Here is a 22,245-nt window from a genome sequence, read left to right on the forward strand (position 1 = left end):
TTATAAGATATAATCCAAACTCTAACTTCAAAGTGTTAATATGCTATAGGTTTGATTTACTTTAGTCTTATTTCTGTAACTTCTTAGGCCTGCAAAGTCACACAAGTGAGAGAAGCAGTTTTACCATCTAAGTGAATGAAGTTACAGTATGTAAAATGTGGATCATGATAAAGTTACATTTAAAAATTACTGCCTGGGGGCACCTGGGTGGCTCAGTCGGTTAAGTGTCAGACTTCAGCTCAGGTCATGATCTCACTGTGCATAAGTTCGAGCCCCACATCGGGCTCTGTGCTGACAGCATCGAGCCTGCTTTGGATTCTGTGTCTCCCTCTCTCTCTGCCCTTATCCCATTCATGGTGTGTCTGTCTCTCTCTCTCCCTCTTTCCCTCTCTCTCTAACATTAAAAAAATTTTTTTAAATTATTGCCTGGACAGGGACCTGATTGCCCTTTCCAGAGTTAACTTCCTATATCCCATGTGCTACTTGACAGATTGCCTCCCTATAGTGAGACTCCAACTGCTTGTGTCAGTGGGGGATCTTTAAGCCTCAGCTTTCAGCTGTGATTTATTTTTACAACCCAGTCTATGATGAATGTCCTGGGAGCCTTGAAAGTTTCTTTTAGGGGATTTCTTTTCAGTATTTTAGTGCACAATGGTTTTTTGCACTGCAAACCTGTTTTGCTGCTAATCACTTGGCTGTCTACTTAGAATTATTTTAACTTTTTTTTTTTAAGTTTATGTTGAGAGAGAAAACATGAGCACAAGTGGGGGAGGGGCAGAAAGAGGGAGAGACATCATCGCAAGCAGACTCTGCACCATCAGCACAGAACCTGATGTAGGGCTGGAACTCATGAACTGTGAGATGATAACCTGAGCCGAGATCCAGTTGGACACTTAACCAGCTGAGCTACCCAGGTGCCCCTTAACTCTTCATTTTTGGATATTTTACTCCCTGGTCTTAGAGATCACAATTTTTGGTCATAGTAGAAAGAACAAATGCTGCCTATGGACTAGTATACATTCCTATGTGTGGATGTGTATGATATGTGTAAATTTTCCTGAATTAGTCACTACTTACTCGTTACTGTTAAAATATAGTGAGCTTTTCTTGGGAACTTGTCAAAATGATTCTAAAATTGATCTGAAATAATAAACAGGCTGGAATAGCTAAGTATTATTATTTTTTTTAATATGAAATTATTGTCAAATTGGTTTCCATACAACACCCAGCGCTCATCCCAACAGGTGCCCTCCTCAATACCCATCACCCACCCTCCTCTCCCTCCCACCCCCCATCAACCCTCAGTTTGTTCTCAGTTTCTAACAGTCTCTTATGTTTTGGCTTCCTTCCTCTCTTACGTCTTTTTTTTTTTTTTTTCTTCCCCTCCCCCATGGTCTTTTGTTAAGTTTCTCAGGATCCACATAAGAGTGAAAACATATGGTATCTGTCTAAGTATTACTTTTAAAAGAATAATAATAAAGATGAACTTTGGATTGAAGATATTAAAATACACCATAAAATTTTTCACAACAGCGTAGTACTGGTTAAACAATGTCCGGTTTGACTGTACTAATCTAACAGGTTGGATTTCAGTAATAGATCTTAGGATGTCAAATACATTTCTACACACTACATGCCAAATAAGCATTGGAAAGAAAGGTTAGTGATAGATGCTGGGAAGAAGGCAAGTTAGAATTCAACATGTAAAATAAGTTTTTTTTTTATCATACCTCACTCGAATAAAAAACAGTAAATAACATCAGGAAAAAGTATGACAGGCATTATATATCTATGAGATACCGAAACGCTTACAAATCAGTTTTTAAAAATCACAGTTTTGACAGCCATTCCCTTAATGCTGGTTATTGAGGTGGTTTTTATCATTTTTCCTAGTCTGCAATGAATATCCTTACTTATTATCATGGTAGAAAGTTCACAGAAAAAAAAAAGTTCATACTAAAGTATGAGTGTGAAAAAGGAAGACATAAGGTTATACAACAAAGTACACACAGAAATCTCTACATATACATGTGTTTACGTACATACATGCACGTATGCATACTTATATATATTTATATAGTATATGATTATATTCTGTAAACCCTTACAATTCTGGGCTTTACAATCTGTTTTGACCGTTCCCAAGCAGCTTTGAAAGTCTTTGGCATGTGATAATTTTTCACTTTGCCAAGGCCCAGTTTTGGGTGGAAGAGGCTGGTGTATTAGGAAATGAGCTGAGCCAGATTTCTCCTGAGACACTTGTTTTTTGCTTATCCCAGAGGAGGCAGTACCTTCTGTGAGCTGTTGAAAACTTTGTCATTGTGAAGATTGGCTTTTAATGAAAGTGTACTGCTGGTGATGAAAGTATAGAGATCTTAAGAAAGAGATTATTCTCAGCCAGAAAAAAAAAAATAAGTATTGGATAAATTAAATGAAAAATATTCTATGGTGGTCTTTGCAGTTTTAAGGATTCTTTAAGGCTCTCTCAGCATGGATTCTCTAACAGCAAGGAACCTTTGACTAGGTACAGAAAAAAAGAGTGGAAGGAACTATGCTGAACACTGATTATCTCTGAATGATAGGATTTGGGGTGATTTACATATACATATAAAAATGTTAAATTTAAGATGAATAGTAATTGAAGCAGAAAAAAGCACTAAGTGGTAATTAAGGTCAATTTAACAATGGATTCTTCTTGACAATGAAATTCTTTTAAGCTTAAATCTGTATAGTTGAACAGGAAAAATCATTTTTATCATCTTGGTTTGACCTGGCCCTTCTTTTAATGTTAACAGAAGCCATGCAGTGACACCCGCTAAGACTTGTTGGTAGCCATGTCGGAGCCCCACAGGGTCCAGTTCACCTCTCTCCCAGGTTCTCTGAATCCTGCATTTTTGAAGAAATCCCGGAAAGAGGAGGTTGGGGGAACAGAACAGCATCAGGACTCTGAGCCGGCTGCAGCAGCTGTTCGGATTACACTCACCCTCTTTGAGCCAGATCACAAGCGCTGCCCAGAGTTCTTCTACCCAGAGCTGGTGAAGAACATACGAGGGAAGGTGAAAGGCCTTCAACCCACAGACAAGGTACACCCCAGCAGCCTCAGACTCCATCTGCAGATAGAATCCATGGGACATCCTGTACAAATGGGTCTTCTGGAGGGTGGAAGCAAGACTTGAAAGGCTTTTGCTGGCCCTAGATGACGGCATTCAGCCCCAAGCAGTCACAGGTGTGCTCGTTTTGCCTCTGGGTAAGAAAGGATAGAATTCTTTGTAGAACCATGACTGTTCATTCACCGACTGTTCATTGACTGGAATTTTGTGCTGGACATTTTTCTTTTCAATGAAATCTCACTCTGCCTAGTTAGCATAAGGACAGACCAGAAAAGACACTGATAGCTCATCTCTTCTGAACAGTGATATTCTAGATAGTTTATTTACCTGGATGAATGGGAACCTATTTTTGTGGGAGTTTTTTTTTTTATTGTCATTTTGTTTTATGTGCCAGAATTGGGTTGTAGCCTTCAGGTCTTGTGAGAATCAGTGCGGTTTCTTAAATGTTATTTATTTATTTATTTATATTTATTCATAAATGTTTATTTATTTATTTTGAGAGAGCTAGAGAGTGAGAAGTAGAGGTACAGAGAAAGAGGGAGACAGAGGATCCCAGGCAGGCTCCGCACTCACCACAAAACCTAATGTGAGGCTCGAACTTGCAAACCGTGAGATCATGACCTGAGCCGAAATAAAAGCGTTGGAAACTTAACCGACTGAGCCACCCAGGTGCCCCTCTTAAATGTTTTTTAAAAGACCTGTTTATTTTCCTGGCAGATTTGTTTTACTTTTTAGTATGAAACTTCTCAAATAAATACAGAATAGGATAATAATGTAATAAGGCCCATGTACCCATCACCAGCTTTAGCTATTACTAAAGTTTTGATAATTCATTAACATTGTAAAATTTTTTAAAAAGTTTTTACTGAATTATGTATATAAGAAAAATGCATATATGATAAATTCACAGCTTGGTGCATTTTCACAAACTCAACACACCTAAGTAACCAGTACCTGGATTATAAAATGTACCATTTTCCAGGATACCAGAAACCATCCTCCTGCCCTTCCAAAGTCCTAGCTAAAATACATGGCCCACTGCCATGATTTCTGACAGCTTAGATCAGTTTTGCATTTAAAAAAAAAATTAACTTTAACTTATTTTTTTTTTTTTCAACGTTTATTTATTTTTGGGACAGAGAGAGACAGAGCATGAACGGGGGAGGGGCAGAGAGAGAGGGAGACACAGCATCGGAAACAGGCTCCAGGCCCTGAGCCATCAGCCCAGAGCCCGACGCGGGGCTCGAACTCACAGACCGCGAGATCGTGACCTGGCTGAAGTCGGACGCTTAACCGACTGCGCCACCCAGGCGCCCCAAACTTTAACTTATTTTAATGTTTATTTTTGAGAGAGAGACAGAACGTGAGTGGGGGAGGGGGAGAGAGAGAGAGAGAGAGGGAGAGAGAATGAGAATCCGAAATAGGCTCCAGGCTTGGAGTTTGATGCGGGGATTGAACGTGGAAATGGTGAGACCATGACCTGAGCTGAAGTCAGACGCCCAACCGACTGAGCCATCCAGGCACCCCAAGTTTATTTATTTTTGAGGGAGAGGGAGTGTGAGCAGGGAAGAGGCAGAGAGGGGGGAGACAGAATCCCAAGAGGCTCCGTACTGTCAGCACAGAGCCTGATGCAGGGCTCACACTCACAAACTGTGAGATCATGACAGCTGAAACCAAGAGTCAGTTGCTTAACTGACTCAGCCGTGCAGGTGCCCTTGGGTGTGCACGTTTTGTATTTTATGTAGATGGATTCCTACAGTGTGAGTAGGAAGTAGGTGAAGATCACAAGCACCTACCCTGGTGCACTGTGCTAGGCTCTGAGGCAAGGGTTAGTGGGGTCCCGCACTTGGAGTATTTTGATCTCTAGAGTGGCTCTTAGTGAAATAAGGATTAGCCTAGTACCTGGCTCACAGGGTGTTTGAGGTTAGAATGAGATCATGTAGGCAAAATTTCTAGCAGCAGAACTTAGTGGCCAGTGCTCCTTCAGTCTGATTCACTGTTGTGTTGTTTGGGTTGGATGCCTTTGGTTAGGAGCATTGTCTACTTTCTTTGCTCAGATAAAAATGTGTTTCCTTGATTAAGATCAGCTTCCATTAGCTGAATGAAGCCAGTAAGTTTGTGCCAAAGGTCAACCTTTCATATTTGGACTAGTGGGCAAGATGAGGAAAAGTAATTTCAAATCTACGCAAGCTTCCTTTTCCAAAGTAGGAATTGGATGATCTTCCTTGAGAGGAAGAGACAGTAGCAGAGATTGATTAAAATCTTTATTTATGGGCTCAAACCAAATTAGTAGGTCAACTAAAATTAGAATACCAGTACTGTGATTTCACCTTTCTTGGGGGTCCAAGTGCCCTTCTCTATTAGAGAAAAACTTATGGAGCATACACAGAGAACTTTGGATTCATTTTCAGGGGATTCACTCTCCTGGCCTTCAGATACAGAACTCCTGAATCATTGTGTCTACTCTGTGGTGTTCAAAATATTACGTAACCTGACAGATTCATGTATTAATTCATTTGGCATATGTTTCTTGTAACGTAAAACTATTGTGTTAGATACTGAGGAGTATATAAAGGTGGAGAAGCCACTATCCCAGCCTCAAGGGAACTTTCAGTCTCGTAGGTATTTTAGAATTATGCCAACACAGGTAACAGGTGTTACAATGTGGTAATTGTTTAAGTCTGGTACAAATAAAGCACTGGAAGGCTTGGACAGAGGAGAGCTTACATCCCAGATGATGTGTTTGGACAGAGCTGGACTTTCATATGTTCAGGAAGTAGTGCTTTTGGACAACTACTGTTTGCAAGACGTGAAAGAGTACACATTGAATCCAGGACTGCTCTATATTGGTAGAATTTCTTAAGATTATTTTAACCACTTAAGTTATATGTGATCATTATAGAAAATTTAGAAGATACAAATGAGTGCATGTTTTAAAGACCACTCATTTGTGATGCCTGCATCATATGTATGTTCCCTCTTATCTCATTATGCACATATACCCTCTATCATTTAACTGATCTTTTATGGGTGGGTTGGATTTCAGGAGGCAGAAATGGGAGACTGAGGCAATTGAGTTTTGTCTTCAGACAGGCATCCAGTCTTTAGTGATTTTGGTCTACTCTGAAGGCTTAAATGTATTTGATACGAGAGACTTTTATTAAAATGAAGGTTCCTTGCCAAAGAAACCTAAGGTCCCAACTCTGGAAAACGTACTTAATGAGAAAAATGCAACAGTTTACAGAGTAGAATTAAACTTTGGAAATTCATGTGAAAATATTTGGAATGTATATTGATATTGGGAGGAAAGATGAGATTACTGATCCATCAAGATAAGCTTCTAAGGAACGGGAATGCTATGAACCTGGGTTTGACTTCTGGTACCACTGAGGGAAGTGCAAGTTCATACCACTCTTCCAACCAGTAAGGCAGAATAGCTCCCAAGAGCTTGCACTATTTTCAATGGGTTCTTAACCTTTTTGAGCCATTAATTGCTTTGGAAGTCCAATGAAGCCTATGGACCTTCTTAGAATAATGTTTTTAAATGCATAAAATAATTTTTAGGAGTACCGAGGAAACTAGCTATATTGAAACACAGTTCTGTGTAGGTTGAATATCCCTGAATATAGGCCCTTTGCCATTTTTGGAGCCCTCTGGGACCTAGTGCTATGGTGGGCCACTGTAGTCATTCAGTTAAGTTTCATTGAATCACATGAATGGAAACTTGACTTTAACAACTAATTAAACAGTGATGGGACAGTAGCATGTTTTTCCCTTTTCTGAAAAATAGTTGTTTTTATTCAGTTTATAGGTATTGAGTAGTCAGTACTACAGTCAGGTATTACAGATAGGGTTGTGGGAATTTTTTTGTGACTCTTATTTTTGTGAAATGATCTCTTTACAGAAGAAAGATCTCTCAGATCCTTTCAATGATGAAGAAAAGGAAAGGCATAAAGTGGAGGCCCTTGCCCGGAAATTTGAAGAAAAATATGTAAGATTTCTCTCTTGGGCAACAAAACAACCTCACTGAGTGGGAGAGGTTTCCAGACATTTTTATGTTCCTTTAGTGGATTATCACCTAAACAAGTGCAGAGGTTGGAGAGAACAAAATGCGATTATTAGATAAATGCATGAAGGTACAGAAAATGCATGTGGCAGGCAGTAGTGTATGAAGCTAAATGGATGAATTAGCAAGAAGGGCCTTTTACTCCTAGAATTTATGCTTAGAATAAATATTATGATACAAAGCATACAAAGCCACTTAGTTCCTTCTTCTGTCTTAGGCCATTTTGTGCAGATAGAAATCTATTTTCAAAGGTCTTCAGGGAACGGGGTGTGGGGTGGGTGTAGGTGTGTGTGTCACTGTTCCACGCTTTACAACCTTGAGTCACTAGTTGATGGAGTTCAAGGCAGCAATTAATTCTATGTATTAAAAAAAGCATGTGACCTTAGAATTAAACATTAAGAGGGTAGGCCTCATGTTATATGTTCTTACCACAGTTACACATGGAAAAAGCACATGACCTATTTTAAATTTTAGGGTGGAAAGAAACGTAGAAAAGATCGGATACAGGACCTGATTGACATGGGGTACGGTTATGATGAATCGGACTCCTTCATCGATAATTCTGAGGCGGTAAGTCCTTACTGAAAATGTCATTGGAACCACCTTAGCTCCTACTGAAGACCGCCTGGAGGTGGGAATGGGGTCATTGTGGGCATGCCGTCAGTGTGAAGAAGAAAGAGCTGGCCTGGTGAGAGAGGGAAAGTGACATCCTCGATCTGGCCTTGATTCCCTCACTGAAAATGGCCAGATCGATCCAAATACCCTGTAGCTTGGACATTTGTGGTTGACCAGAAGCAGGTCTTAGCATACTGTCTGAAACGTGACAGAACACCACAGTCGTACCTGCTCTGTCAAGACCCACTCTGCACCTTTGGACTTGAGTACCAGAACGTGTAGCTGACCATTTGTTTTCTCCCCCTTCAGTATGATGAGCTTGTTCCTGCTTCTTTGACTACAAAGTATGGAGGATTTTACATTAACTCGGGAACCCTGCAATTTAGACAGGCATCAGAATCTGAAGACGACTTCATTAAAGAAAAGAAGAAAAAATCTCCAAAGGTTAGAACAATACATGATTTTGGATTTCGGAATTGCTTTTTTCTACATGACTTTATAAGATCAGTAGGTGACTTACCACAACATGTGCTGGTTTAGGTTGGCTCAGGAGATTGGTGGAAAGGCTTGAGCCGTGCCAAGGCCGACAGGTCACTTCTCATACCTGTAGTTGGGCAAGGTGCTGTGAACCTGGAGCTGTCTGTGCCTGTGTCCCAGCGGGCTCGGCAGCGATTCATTTCTCAAGGTGGTTTTAGGACAGGGACTAGGGCAGTGAAGAGTGTGGAGTGAGGGGAATTTGTACCAGCCTTGCTGTGTCTCTTCTGTGGACATGTAGAGGACTTCAGTTCCCAGGGCTGTCACCCCGACAAAACAAGTGAGCCTTAAGATAAGTTTATTTTGAAATCTACTTACCACTGCTTGTGTGTTTACAACAAGATGTAGGGCCTGCATACAGCTTACTTGAAGTAGAAAAGTTTCAGGCTACAGAATGGCCTCTTGCCTCAGCCCTGGGTGCTTCCAGGAGACACTGTCAGTGGGAATGCTGTGTTGACCTGCTGCAGGTCTGTGGTCCAGGGACTGGTCTGAAAGCTGTTGCTCTTGAAGGAGGTGAGGCAGCTCTCAGGATGTACCCCGGGCGGAGCAAGGCCAGTGCTGTGTAGTGCACTTGCTCCCTGAGTTAGGGAGCCGTGTAACTGTGCCTTGTCTTTAATTCTCAGAAGCGGAAGTTGAAGGAAGGTGGTGAGAAGATAAAGAAGAAGAAAAAAGATGACACTTATGACAAGGAGAAGAAATCGAAAAAGTCCAAGTTTTCCAAAGCCGGGTGAGAGGCAGCAGCTTCTTTGCTAGGACGAAATCTGAACTGTTAGGGCAGGACACCTGGGAGCTGACGTGCCCTCCTCCTCACAGCTTCAGAAGAGGCAGCAGGGCTTGGCCTTCCGTTCCCCGTCATGCCTCCCACAGTGCCACCGTGGGCAGTCAGTGCTCTCACATCTCTGTGTGTCAGACATCGGAGTTCGCTCTGTCCCTTTGTCGGTGTTGGCAGCTATTTCTGTCACTGTGTGACTGCTGATGTTTCTTGTTCTCTTGGGCACCCCTCCTCTGCCCCAGTTCTCCTTCTGTCTCTGCCACTTCCCTTGTCTTCTTTGGTCCTGCTTTCTTCACCTCACTCGGTCTCACCCCAGCTGCCCTTCAAGTTGCTGCTGTTCTCTGCTGCTCCTGCTTTTTCCCTTTAAATATTTTTCTTGCCCCCCACCACTTTTTTGCAACCTTTTATTTCAGCCTGGCAGTGGTTTTTAAAAACACATCGGATATTTAGCATTCTGTGACATTGTTCTGCTAACCTGTATTAAATCTCAAGCTTTGGTCCCAGCAAGAAGGAGCTCCATATGCCAAGAGGAGGGAGGAGGACTAACAGGGTGGCCCTGTGACTGAGGTTCCTGGAGACAGTTGCGCTGGGAGCAGGGGCAGTCTCTCGTGAATTTCCCTGTTGAGGTGTGCTGCAGCTTTCGTAACCAACTTCTTCCTTGCTTGCAGCTTCACAGCCCTCAATGCCAGTAAGGAGAAGAAGAAAAAGAAATATTCTGGGGCTTTGAGCGTTAAAGAGATGTTAAAGAAATTTCAGAAGGAGAAAGAAGCTCAGAGAAAGAGGGACGAAGACCATAAGCCCGTAGCGGTCTCGTCGGCGGAAGCTCAGGGCCTGCGGGAATTGGAGGGCACCTCTGACCCCTTGCTCTCGCTCTTCGGCTCCACTTCTGACAACGACTTGCTCCAGGCGGCCACTGCCATGGACTCGCTGACTGATTTGGACTTGGAGCAGCTGCTCAGTGAGTCTCCAGAAGGAAGCCCTTTCCGTGATATGGATGATGAGAGCGATTCCCTTGGGGTGGGACTGGACCAGGAATTCAGGCAGCCCTCTTCCCTCCCCGAAGGCCTGCCCGCGCCCCTGGAGAAGCGCGTTAAGGAGCTGGCTCAGGTATGGTGACACAGAATGGCCGGGCTTTCCTGGAAGCAGTTTGGGCAGATTGACACTGGTTCTGCACCACATGAAGCTCGCTGCCCAGAGCAACCCTTAGTGAGTTGGCAGTTTCGGTGTAAGCTTTTCCAAGCTCTCTTCTCCCGAGTGAGGAAACTGTGTAAGCTCTGACCATCAGGCATCATTTTTAGGGCTTTCATGGTTCTTTCACTCACAAAAAAAAAAAATCTTTCTCCTAGGGGAATTTCTTTACATTTCCTGCCTGTCCGTTCCTTCCTCACAAATGTCTTTCCTTTGGTGCAGTAGACGCTAATGTTGGCAGCAGGCAGCTGAGGCACAGATCTGTCATTTTAGTAATTAGGTTTTGAAAAGTCACAAAAGTTTGCAAGTGTATGTTAAACCTAGGGTATGTGCTTAATTGCCACTGGGTTTCGGTTGCTCCCTGGACTTGCCCATCATTATTGTTAGGTAGCCATCACAGGACTACCTAATGAACGAGAAGGAGCTGAACCTTCATACTGTCTATGAACCATTAAGAACAGCAACGGTCTTTGGGCTATAGCAGCCCTTGGCAATTGGGAATTGATTTCTAGAGTGTTAAGAATTGTCAGTTCAGTTGTGTATTACTGACTATGAACCAAACATAGATCATTAGTTATGATGACTTGTAGTTAAGGAACATTTTACTTTGGGCATCCTGACTTATAATGCAACTGGTGGCATCAGACTCTAGTTTAAGTATTAAACTAGTGGTTCTCATAGCATTTCAGAATTACTCTTCTGTGTAATATCCCTTGTGTTTTATGGCAGGGTAAAATGTTAACCACTGGTACAATGATTTCTTGTTTTGAAAAAGTTTTTTAGCACAACAGGTGAAGTAAATCAAATGTCTTACTCAGATCCCTAGTTCTTCCTCATTCACCTGTGTGCAGTGTTCTCTCTGAATGTGATGATTTAAATGAATTGTGTCATGTCAGCGTTTCAGAGAATATCTGAATAGGACGTGTAGGTGGAAGTAGTCGAATCTGAACTTGGCATGTTTGAGCATACTGTTCTGTGTTTGCTCTCAGAATTTATGTTTAAAAAAATTACTCTTGGTCATTCTCAGTCCTCCGGTTTGTAATCTAATTCTTTGGTAGCTTCTGAAAGTCTTGTTAAGTAAGTTGAGTGAGGTATAAGCGGCAGTAGCCAGTCGTGTTTTTAGAGAAAAGTCAAAAACATTCTTGGATGTGCCCCTCCACCCACCATAGGTAGTGTTCTAGTCTGATAACTTAGACTGATTATATTGCTTTCTTGGAAAAAGATGGACAAACTCCATGGAAACAAAATGGCTTAATATGAAGCAGCATTGGGTTGTGATTCAAGAAAGCCTCACTTTCTGGAGTCCATTGGATGGACCCTGAGCAAGCTGTCCTTCCTCAGTGACTGCCAAGTTCTCTCTTGGGACAGTGGAGACAGGGTTCTGGACCCTATAGATACGGTAGGCTTGGTTGGGTTTTGGTGGGGAGGTGGTGACCAGGACAAATTGACATACTGAAAATGAGCATTCATATGTGAGATTGATACTTAAGTCATCACCTAGCTCTTCTACTATAAGAGCGTTAAGAACCTTTGGGAAATGGGATAGAAAATGGGGATTACCCATCATTCTGCCAATCTGAAAATTATTCTCAATTTGCATATTCCTTTCTAGCCTCTGTGTATATGTTTTTATGCAGTTGTAATTATAGTTGTGAATAATTGTTTCCTGCTTTCTTCACTTAATAAATATTATTATAAAGCCCTCATTACTTTTGATGGTTGCATGAAAAAGAAGGCTTATTTTTAGAAAGTTACTTAGTGCCATTCCAGAGGACCCCCAGGTGGTCCATTCTCACCAGGGTCCTGTACTCGGGCACTTGGAGCCTCCTACATGTGTGCTGAGTGCTCTAAACCCAGACCTCACTGAGACTCTGCTGGGAAAGCTATTCCTCCCAGGGAGAAAATGCCTATGTACACAAAAGTTGCATATAATTTCAAAAGCCATCCATGGATATTTGGATCCTTAATAAGGAGCCCTGTCCTCAATCTTGAACTGGACATTGCGTTTTTAAATTTACATTGAACTTGATCTACATAACTGTAACATTAGTAGTGTTACGTGTTCTCGCTTTATTTTTCACTCCCCTTGTTATCTTTTTTCCTCTTTTTTATTTTTATAAGATTATTTAGTTTTAAAATTTTGGCCTTAGATGAAACATGTATCAGTTTCTACTGTTACCTAAAAAAACTGCCCCAAAATTTAGGGCTTCAAAGAGCATTTCATTTCTCCTGACTCTGGGTGCCTGGGTGGTTCCTCTTCTGGTCCTACCTGGCTCACTCTTGTGGCTCCATTCAGCTGACAAGTTGGCCGGGTGCTGGGACGGCTGGGGTGGCCGAGGTGGCCAGGACATCCGGCCTGTCCCTCCTTATAGTCTTTCATCCTGGGTTTCTTCAGAGCATGGCAGTTTCAGGGTGACATTTCAAGAGAATGAAAGTGGAAGCTGCAAGGCCCGTGAGATCTAGCCGTAGAAATTCTGTGTTCACATCGCTTCTCCCGTCTAATGGTTACGCAAGTCAACAAACTAGGTTGGAGGGTTGGGAAGTTAGAGGCCATCTCCTTGTGGCAGAATGCATATCCTGGGAGAGAAGGGTCTGGGATCCTGTTTGTCACCTACCACGGTCCTATAAGCAGATCCTAATCTGGTATGTATCCATCCCTTAGGGAATAATCTTTACTCTGAGAAGGAAAAATTAGACTTTTAAGTTTATTTTTGAGAGAGAGCACGCATGTGCGCAGTGCACACCTGAGTGGAGGAGGGTGGAGAGAGACAGAATCCCTAGTGGGCTCTGCGCCGTGGGGCCTCAGACTCACTAACTGTGAGATCACGACCTGAGCTGAAATCAAGAGTCGGATGCTTAATTGACTGAGCCACCCATGCTCCCCGCCCCCCTTTTTTAAAGTTTATTTATTTTTGAGAGAGGGTAGATTTACTTTCTAACTAGATGTGATGCTCGAAACTTTGAAAAAATATATTTGAAAACTTAACTATATTAAAGAGGTACCCCAAGAAGGCCGCCCTGGTGGATGCCCAAGCAATGTTCACTGTGTTCACTATTTAGCCTGTTTTTCATTTCCTGTTTCTTTGTACTATATGCTCTTATGGCCCCAAAGAATCCAGTGATTTGATCTGATGGCTTTACCTTGTCTTCACTGAATAGGCCTTGATTGTGCCTTTTGTCTTGGTTGTTGGAAAGTTCACGTGTGTTGCCCCCTCAGGTTACTGTCTTGATGTAGTCTGGCAGCTACTCAGCCTGGTCCAGACAGATGAGCAGCTCTATTGACTAAAGCATAAACTGGGAACAATACTGAGAAAAGAAAAACAGAGACCTCATGTCCGTCACTCTTCTACTCTACCTGCTCACAGCTTACTCTGTTATAGACGTAGAACCCCTGCCTCACAAATCAAGGCAGACCTGGATCCAAGGAGAAAAGGGTAGGAAAAAACCTAACCTGTTTTGTCTTTTTTAAAAAGAAAATCATGCCAGCAAAAACAGGTACAGTATATAAGGCTCTGACCTAGGTGCTGAGAGGCTGTAAGTGACTTTTCTTATAATTAAAACAGCTCATTAAAAGGCTTTTGGAACTATTGTAAACGAGCATGACTGGACTGTTTCCATTTAATTTCATTTCTTAGTTAATCTAGGATTGATGGATTGAAACAACTCCTTAAGCAAGGGTTTCTCTTCTTAGGGTTGAGGAACCTCACTTATTTCTGGAAGAGTATCAGATATAAATCCAGTTGTTCTTTTAGTTGGATTTATTTAAAAATACAGCCCTTGACTAATTACCTTCAGTATAAAACCAGACCCTCAGAGATATTATCTACACAATTGAAAAGGCATTGGAAAAATATCTTAAAAGTTACATAGCCAGAAAACCTCCGACATACTGAAGAACTGCCTGATAATCTAAAAGTAAAATTTGAATGTAAACCGAAGCAGTTGATAGGTCTGCCAAATGGTGGGGCATTTGAAATACATGTTACAGAGATTAGATTGAATGAATACGAAGTGCTTCTGGATCTTAGAAGTAGCAGTTTGTAAGCTTAAACAAAAGAATGACTCTCAAACTAAAATCATACTCTCAATATATTAGAAGTGCCAAGACTTCTGAATACTTATGAAAATGTAAGAAATCGTCAGGTGAATGGATTAAAAGTTGCAACCTTTCTTTCTTTGATTTCCATCCATCCATTTCACCCCCTTTCATCCTGGGCCTTTGCACTTCCCTCCCTCCAGGGGTTTCCAGAGGCTTGACTTTTGTGTATTCTCTGCAGGTTCTGTTTGTTGGTACCAAACTTTTTTCCTCTGGTTGCATTCTTTCAGTAATACCTGTTTGTTCCTTCATCTATGCACTTAGGCGACATTTACTAAGCTCTTTACGTAATAGGCAGCTGTGGGAAATATATTGACAAATAAGATTCAGTTCTTGTTCTCCATGAGCTTGTTCTCTGTAAGTGGACCAGTAGACATGTAAACAGGTGGCTGTAGGACAGAGCAGAATGAGGTAAGCTCTGTGATATTTGTGTGGCCCAGCAGAGGGTCAGGTGGACAGCCAGACTTGAGGAGGTAAGAAACAAGCTCCTTGGGTATGTAGGAATCAGACTGGAAACCACAGGTTTGGCCTGGCGCAGTGGAGAGATGGCCTTACAGGAAGCCCAGGCATAGGGCTGAGGTGGGACAAGGGGTTGTTGAATTGTTGGATGGTGGGGACCCCCTGGAATATAGTGGAGAATGGGGACCATAAATGCCACATAAAGGAGTTTGGGTTTGATTCTGGGCTTGGAGAGAACTACCTAAGGGTTTTAAAGAAAGGAGTGGAAGGATTTCAGGAGGATGGAGTGTAGTTATTAGAAGTGGGGAACACAGGAGGAGGAGCAGAAACTGGTGGGTTTGGTTTTGGGTAAGTTGTGTGTCCATACCAGCAGATCATCCATTGACAGAAGTAATTGGAAATTCTAATCCAGAGCTTAGAAAAAAGGGTTTAGAGCTAGAGTGTTAGATTTGAGAGATCTACATGGGTTATGTGTTACTTTGAAGCTATGAAGGTGTAGAAGGTATTGGGAGAAGTTAGTTTTAGGTAGAATCTTGGACTCCATCTATTATTAAGGAGAGCTAATGACAGAGAGGGAGCAGCCAGAGGTAGGAATGGGTTGCAGAGGATACAATGAGGGGAAGGCACATGAGGGGACAGGAAGGTGGAGGGTAGTTCTCAGTGCCTGTAGTCTCAGAGGGGTTGATCAGGGTTGATCGTTTGTTGTAAGAGGAGAATCTCACTGCCTTTGTTTGCCATCATTATTCTAGATCAAGCCTGATTTTAGATATTTTATTTTACCTAAAGCCTTTGGACCAGCAACTCTTGGGTTTAGGTCAGTGGTTTTCAATCCCCTCTGCACGTTAGAGTTACCAGGGTTACTTTTAAAGAGTGCGCATTCCTGGGCCTCATCCCCAGAGATTGTGATGCGATCTGGACCAAAGGTCTAGGGTGGGGAAAACTGCCAGGTAATTCCAATATGCAGCCAAATGTGAGAATCTATGGTTCAGACTTTTACTGTGATTGCTTTCCTGACTTGTGCACTTAGTGCCCTGGCGGCCTGCGTGGCTGACACGCAGGGTGCGTACTGTGTTCTCGTGGGAAGCAAAAGACTATAGGAGCCTGCTATGCCTTGTGTCAACAGGTAGGAAGGTGTGTTAGTGGTTAAGATGGTCTGGTAATAGAGTTTGTGATAAACTGTTAAGTGGATTGTGAGTTTCCCAAGAATTGCAATGTCCTTAAGTGCTAAAGTAGCACATTGTTATTATTTAGGGGTGAGGGGGATAAAGGTTTTCTAATCTTGCGGGTTTGTTGCAGTTATGATTGTTTTTGTACTGTGGAAGTATGGAAATTCCATCTCACAGTTGAGGTGATAGGGTGCTGGTCACAGGACGTAACCAGCTGGTTGAATCAAATGCGTGATGATTGCTTTGACTCTGTATGATTGACTTTTATGTGACTGCTGTTTCGAGTTCTGGAAGAATGGACAGTCCATAGATGCTTCAGCAGCATTTGAAAAAAGCTGGATATACCAATTTGGGAGCATAGGGTGATCGTAGGTGCACTTAATCTGGGATTAGGGCCGAGTGAGGATTTTATCGAATTGGCAGGTGTTCTGTAGGGAAGGACTGGCCTTGTGCCTGTGGGTGAGTGTGTGGTTGTTTGAGGAAAGTGCACTAACAGATGTTACTGTCTGCTGTGAACCAGGCTGCCAGAGCTGCTGAAGGAGAGAGCAGACAGAAGTTCTTCACCCAGGATGTTAATGGCACCCTCCTAGAGTGAGTATCTTTTGTTTCCATGTGTCTGCTGCTACCATGCCTGGGTTGTGCAGGCCAGGGAAATGGGTGTGGATGGAACTGCCTAAAGATGACTGCTTCTGAGAGGAAAAAACGGTGATTATTTTCCTTTAGTTTATTTATTTATTTTTAAGTTTACTTATATGTATTTTGAGAGAGAGAGGGAGAGCACAAGCCAGGAAGGGGCAGAGAGGGAGAGAATCCCAAGCAGACTCCGCATTGTCGGCGCAGAGCCCGATGTGGGGCTTGAACCCACGAGCTGTTAGGTTATGACCTGAGCCGAAATCGAGAGTCAGACGCTCACCCGGCTGAGCTATCCAGGGGCCCGTATTCTTTTTTTTTTTTTTTAAAGGGGGTTGTTTACACCAAATATCTGTTTCCAGGAAATGGTAGGTCTTACTAACCTTAAGCAGCAGGTATTAATAGAACACTGTATATAATGATCATGGGCAGTTGGAAGAGGATTTCTTGGCAAGTATAAGATGAGAGAGAAAGTGTTGCTTGCTTGTGCAGAAAAGTAAGAGGTAACTTGGTATAGTCTCAGGAGCCTGCTCTCCTGGGGTCATTCTCCTCTCCCAAAGCCAGGGTATGTACATATCATCCCATGACACTTCTCCCGCATGCCTGATCCTCTGAAATATTGCACTGTATGAATTGGATTAAAAAAGCAGAAAAACCACACATATGAGTCCAAACCAGGTTCTTGGTATCAGGTCCTCCAGCCTTGCCAGCTTCTCTCTCTGTTGCATTATGTAGGAGAGGAAGCTTGTTGCTCAACAACTGAGGATTTTACACATGCAAGAACAGTTGTCAAGACTTGGGAATATTCTAGCAAATGAGCAGGATTGGGATTGGCCTCTTGGGTCGGAAAGCCTGGACTGTAGAGAGCACCTGAGGGTCAGCATACATGAGAAATTTGTGTGAACGGTAGCCTGCTGGAGCATGCCACATAAAGAGAGCTTGAGGGATTGAAGACAAATATTTTTTCTGCTGATCTAGATGGGGACAGTGGGAGGGGTGAGGACTTCCCTGACTTCCTAATCAGGGATAGAACTGGGAAAAAAGGAAATGCTGTTGGAAAGTATTTCCTGGCCACACCAAGTAACTCAGTCACTTTCCATTTTGAAAGCTCATAAGTTCTTGTTGTTTGTGATATTTAGTACTTCCGAGCTTGTTCTCTCGGGTTCTGTTTTCCTGACTACCTTTGACTTGGTCTTGTCTTTGACCTCAGGGTTTTGTCCCTCTTTACCTAACCGAGTTCATCAGGTGTGGAAGTTCTGATTTGGTGACTACTGGAGATCTGTTGCACTGGTCACTTAGTTACATTGTGTGACTGATGACATAAGGTTTGACCTGTTCTTGGCTCTTAGTTTTCCTCTCTGTGGTAGGGTGACCTAATGATGAGAGAAGCTCCAGTGAGCTACGGACCCTTGATGACTCTGTTCTGTTCTTCAGCATAGAGGTACAAACTCGGGAGCTGAGTAGCCAAATCCGTTCTGGGGTATATGCCTATCTTGCTTCATTCCTGCCCTGCAGCAAGGACACCCTGGTTAAACGTGCTCGGAAACTTCACCTCTATGAACAGGTGGGTGACTTTGGAATGGAGCCCCTTGGCTTTAGGGCCCAGCAGAGAGGGTAACTGAGTCTTCACAGATGCCACCTCTGCTGTTGTAGTGCCCTTGTGCAATAGTGTGTCCTCAGTATAAGAAGTGATACAAAAACCAGTCTTAGACTACGTTCTGTTTTCTGCAGGGGGGGCGTCTAAAGGAGCCTCTCCAGAAGCTTAAGGAGGCCATTGGAAGGGCAATGCCAGAGCAGATGGCCAAGTACCAGGATGAGTGCCAGGCACACACACAAGCCAAGGTCGCCAAGTAAGTGTGTTCCATCGCTCTCACGGGACATCATCCTCTTGACTTTTCTCTTTCTTGTGTGTGTGTGTGTGTGTGTGTGTGTGTGTGTGTGTTTTCATTATTACATTTGTGAATGAGACTCTTGGCTCTTCTGCAGCATTTGCACCTTTTCTTAGAAGCCCGGGGTCGGGATAGGCAAGTGGAGGAGGGGGGTGGTGGGTGGGAGAAAGTAGTTCTTTTGTGGCCGTGACCCTTAGGGTCCCACTGATTTTTTTCCATGCTATAGGATGCTGGAAGAGGAGAAGGACAAGGAGCAGAGGGAGCGGATTTGCTCTGATGAGGAAGAAGATGAAGAAAAGGGGGGCAGGAGGATAATGGGACCCCGGAAGAAATTCCAATGGAATGATGAAATCAGGTGTGCCCAAACTGGGACCTTGCCTCATTGGAGGGTTTGTGGGGCCAGTGTCTGAGCATGTTCCCGTGTTTCTAATGAAGGTTAGAATCATTTACTTTAATCAGGGCTGCTGAAAGCACATAATTGAAACCTTGAAAGAAGGATTTGGGGTAGTTTGAAGTTTCTGACTTCTGCTTACTCCTCAGGGAGCTGCTCTGCCACGTGGTGAAGATAAAACTGGAGACCTACGATCTGGAGAGGAACAATAAGACCCAGTCTTGGGAGGACTATGTGAAGGCCTTTCTGGATGCCGAGGTCAAACCTCTCTGGCCCAAAGGCTGGATGCAGGCCAGGTGAGGGCCATGAGTAGCCAGTATGGTCAGTGTGGTGATGAGGTGGAGTGTTTTTGCCTTAAAGACATATATGAGTGCTTCTGTTGTGCCAGGCCAACACGGTCCCTTCCCTCAGGGAGTCACTGTCTAGCCGACTCAGCTCTGTTCCCACTAGAGGAGTTGGGGGCCATACTGGTTGCTGTGAATGGCTCTTACTCTTCCCTTGGAGAGCGAAGTTACCTATGGGGTTTTGGCTTTGTTATTCTTTGTCACACTTCAGTTTGGAGTTGGCTGCATGTTCTTCCCACGTCACTGTGCTCTTACCTGTTTTGAGATATTGGCTCTTGGTAGACGTAGAGAAGTAGTTTCATCTTGGAAACATGTTCCCGTTCTGAACAGAAGTCTCATTTGCAAGGAACAGGGCTGACTGATTATTGGAGTTAAGTGCTGAACGTCTGTGTTCTATAGCTTCCCATGAAAATGGACTCTGCAATACTTGGACAGGAAAGTTAGCTGGAGCTAGTGCTCTGTTCTTTTTTTTTTAATGGGAGAAAATACACTTTACATAAAATTCACCATCTTAACCATTTTTAGGTGCACAGTGCAGTGGTTTTAAATACGTTCACATTGTTTTTGCAGCCATCACTATCCATCTCCATAACTCTTTTCATCTTATAAAACTGAAAACTCTGTACCCATTGAACAATAACTCTGCATTCCCCCCCCCCCGCCCAGATTCTGTGACCATCATTCTACTCTCTATGATTTAAAAAAAAAATTTTTTTTTAATGTTTTTATTTATTTTTGAGACACAGACAGTGCATGAGCAGGGGAGAGGCAGAGAGAGAGAGGGAGACACAGAATCTGAAGCAGGCTCCAGGCTCTGAGCGGTCAGCCCAGAGCCTGACGTGGGGCTCGAACTCAACGACTGTGAGATCATGACCTGAGCTGAAGTTGGATGCTTAAATGACTGAGCCACCCAGGTGCCCCAACTTTCTGTCTATGATTTTGACTACTACGAGTACGTCCTATAAGTGCAGTCATACAAAATTTGTCTTTCTGTAACTGGCTTATTTCACTTAGTATAATATTTCCAAGAATTTGTATTACACATTACAGAATTACTTTCCTTTTTAAGGCAGAATAAAATTCCATTGTATGTATAGATCACATTTTACTTATCCATTCATCCTAAGCTGATACTTAGGTTGCTTCCATGTTTTAGCTATTGTGAGCTATGCTATTATGAACTAGAGTGTACAAATATCTCTTCGACACCCTGCTCTCAGTTCTTCTGTGTATATGCCAAGAAGTGGAGTTGCTGGATCACATGGTAATTGTGTGTTTAATTTTGTCATTAATGTTAATGTATTTGAGAGAGTGTGAGTAGGGAAGGGGCAGAGAGAGAGGAAGAGAGAGAAGGTCTCAAGCATGCTCTGCGCTGCTGGTGGAGAACCCGACATGGGGCTCGAACCGACTGACTGCGAGATCATGACCTGAGCTGAAATCAAGAGTTGGACTCTTAACCAACTGAGCCGCCCAGGTGCCCTTGTATGTTTAATTTTTGAGGAACCATCAATGTTTTCCATAGTGGTTTTATCATTTTGTATTTCCACCAATAGTTCATAGATGTTCCAATTTGTCTACATCCTTCCCAATACTTGACGTTTTCTGGGTTTTTGATAGTAGCCATTGTAATGGATGTGATGTGGTATCTCCCTATACATTTGATTTGAGTTTTCCTGGTGATTGGTGATGTTGAACATCATTTAATATATAATATTGGGCCATTTATATATCTTTTTTTAAGAGAAATGTTTAAGTCTTTTGCCCATTTTTTAATCAGGTTCTTTTATTGTTTTAGGAGTTCTTTTTGTATTCTGAATATTAATCCCTTAACAGATGTGATTTTCTCTTATTTTGTGAGTTGCCATTTTACTCTGTGGATAGTATCTTTTGATGCACACAAAATTTTTTCTTAATGTTTATTTGCTTGTTTTGAGAGAGAGAGTGTGAGTGGGGGAGAGGAGCAGAAGGGGGAGAGAGAGAGAGAGAGAGAGAGAGAGAGAGAGAGAGAGAGAGAGAGAGACAGGGGGAGAGAGAGAGAGAGAGAGAATGAACCCCAAGCAGGAGTCACACTCATTGTGGAGCCCAATGTGGGGCTCGGTCTCAGAACCGTGATATCATGACCTGAGTGGAAGTCAAGAGTTAGATGCTCAACCGACTGAGCCACCCAGATGCTCCTCAGTATGCAAAAATTTTAAATTTAATGAAGTCCAATTTGTCTACTTTTTGTTGCTTGTGTCTTTGATATCATATGTGAGATACCATTGTCAGATCCAGGGTCATGAAGCTGAGTTAATTTTTGTATATGGTGTTAAGGGTCCAACTTCATTTTTTTTTTTTGCATGTGGATGTCCAGCTTTTTCAGCACCATCTGTTGAAAAGGTTGTGCTTTCCTCATCGGTCTTTGCACCTTTGTTGAAAAATCATTTGACCGTATATGTGAGGGCTTATTTCTGGGCTCTCTGTTCTCTTCCATTGGTTCATGTGTCTGCTTTTATGCCAGTTGCACATTGTTTGGATTACTGTAGCTTTGTAGTAAGTTTTGAAATCAAGAAGTGTGATTCTCCAGCTTTATTCTTTTTCAAGATTATTTTGACTGTGCAGGGTCCTTTGAAATTCCCTATAAATTTTAGGATGGGTTTTTCTACTTCTGCAAAAAAACAGTCATTGGGATTTTGCTAGGGATTGCATTGAATCTGTAGATTGCTTTGGGTAGTATTGATATTTTAGTAATATTAAGTCCAATCCATGGTGGGATGTGTTTCCATTTATTTCTGTCTTTAATTTCTTTTAGCAATATTTTGTCATTTTCATTGTGCAAGTCTCTTACGTGCCTAGTGAGGTTAATTCCTGGTTTTTGTTTTGTTTTCGGATGCTGTTGTGAATGGAATTATTTTTGTAATTTCTTTTTTAGATTGTTCATTTTTCGTGTACAGAAATGGAGCTGTTTTTTGTGTATGTTGATTTTATATCCTACTACTTTGCAAA

At 42.5% G+C, this 22,245-nt stretch overlaps 1 protein-coding gene across 1 annotated transcript in view; it reads left to right on the forward strand.

Moving 5' to 3' along the window:
• UBN1 (ubinuclein 1) overlaps nucleotides 1-22,245 on the forward strand; it is a 38,631-nt gene that overhangs the window by 1,600 nt on the left and 14,786 nt on the right. Inside the window, 11 exon segments of the mRNA XM_030300720.1 lie at nucleotides 2,796-3,083; nucleotides 7,015-7,101; nucleotides 7,651-7,746; nucleotides 8,101-8,235; nucleotides 8,949-9,052; nucleotides 9,766-10,204; nucleotides 16,527-16,597; nucleotides 18,071-18,200; nucleotides 18,368-18,486; nucleotides 18,752-18,880; nucleotides 19,066-19,212. Of these exon segments, the coding sequence (XP_030156580.1) occupies nucleotides 2,835-3,083; nucleotides 7,015-7,101; nucleotides 7,651-7,746; nucleotides 8,101-8,235; nucleotides 8,949-9,052; nucleotides 9,766-10,204; nucleotides 16,527-16,597; nucleotides 18,071-18,200; nucleotides 18,368-18,486; nucleotides 18,752-18,880; nucleotides 19,066-19,212 (1,706 nt within the window). The 5' untranslated portion in view covers nucleotides 2,796-2,834.

Source organism: Lynx canadensis, chromosome E3 (assembly GCF_007474595.2).
Source record: "Lynx canadensis isolate LIC74 chromosome E3, mLynCan4.pri.v2, whole genome shotgun sequence".
NCBI lineage: Eukaryota > Metazoa > Chordata > Mammalia > Carnivora > Felidae > Lynx > Lynx canadensis.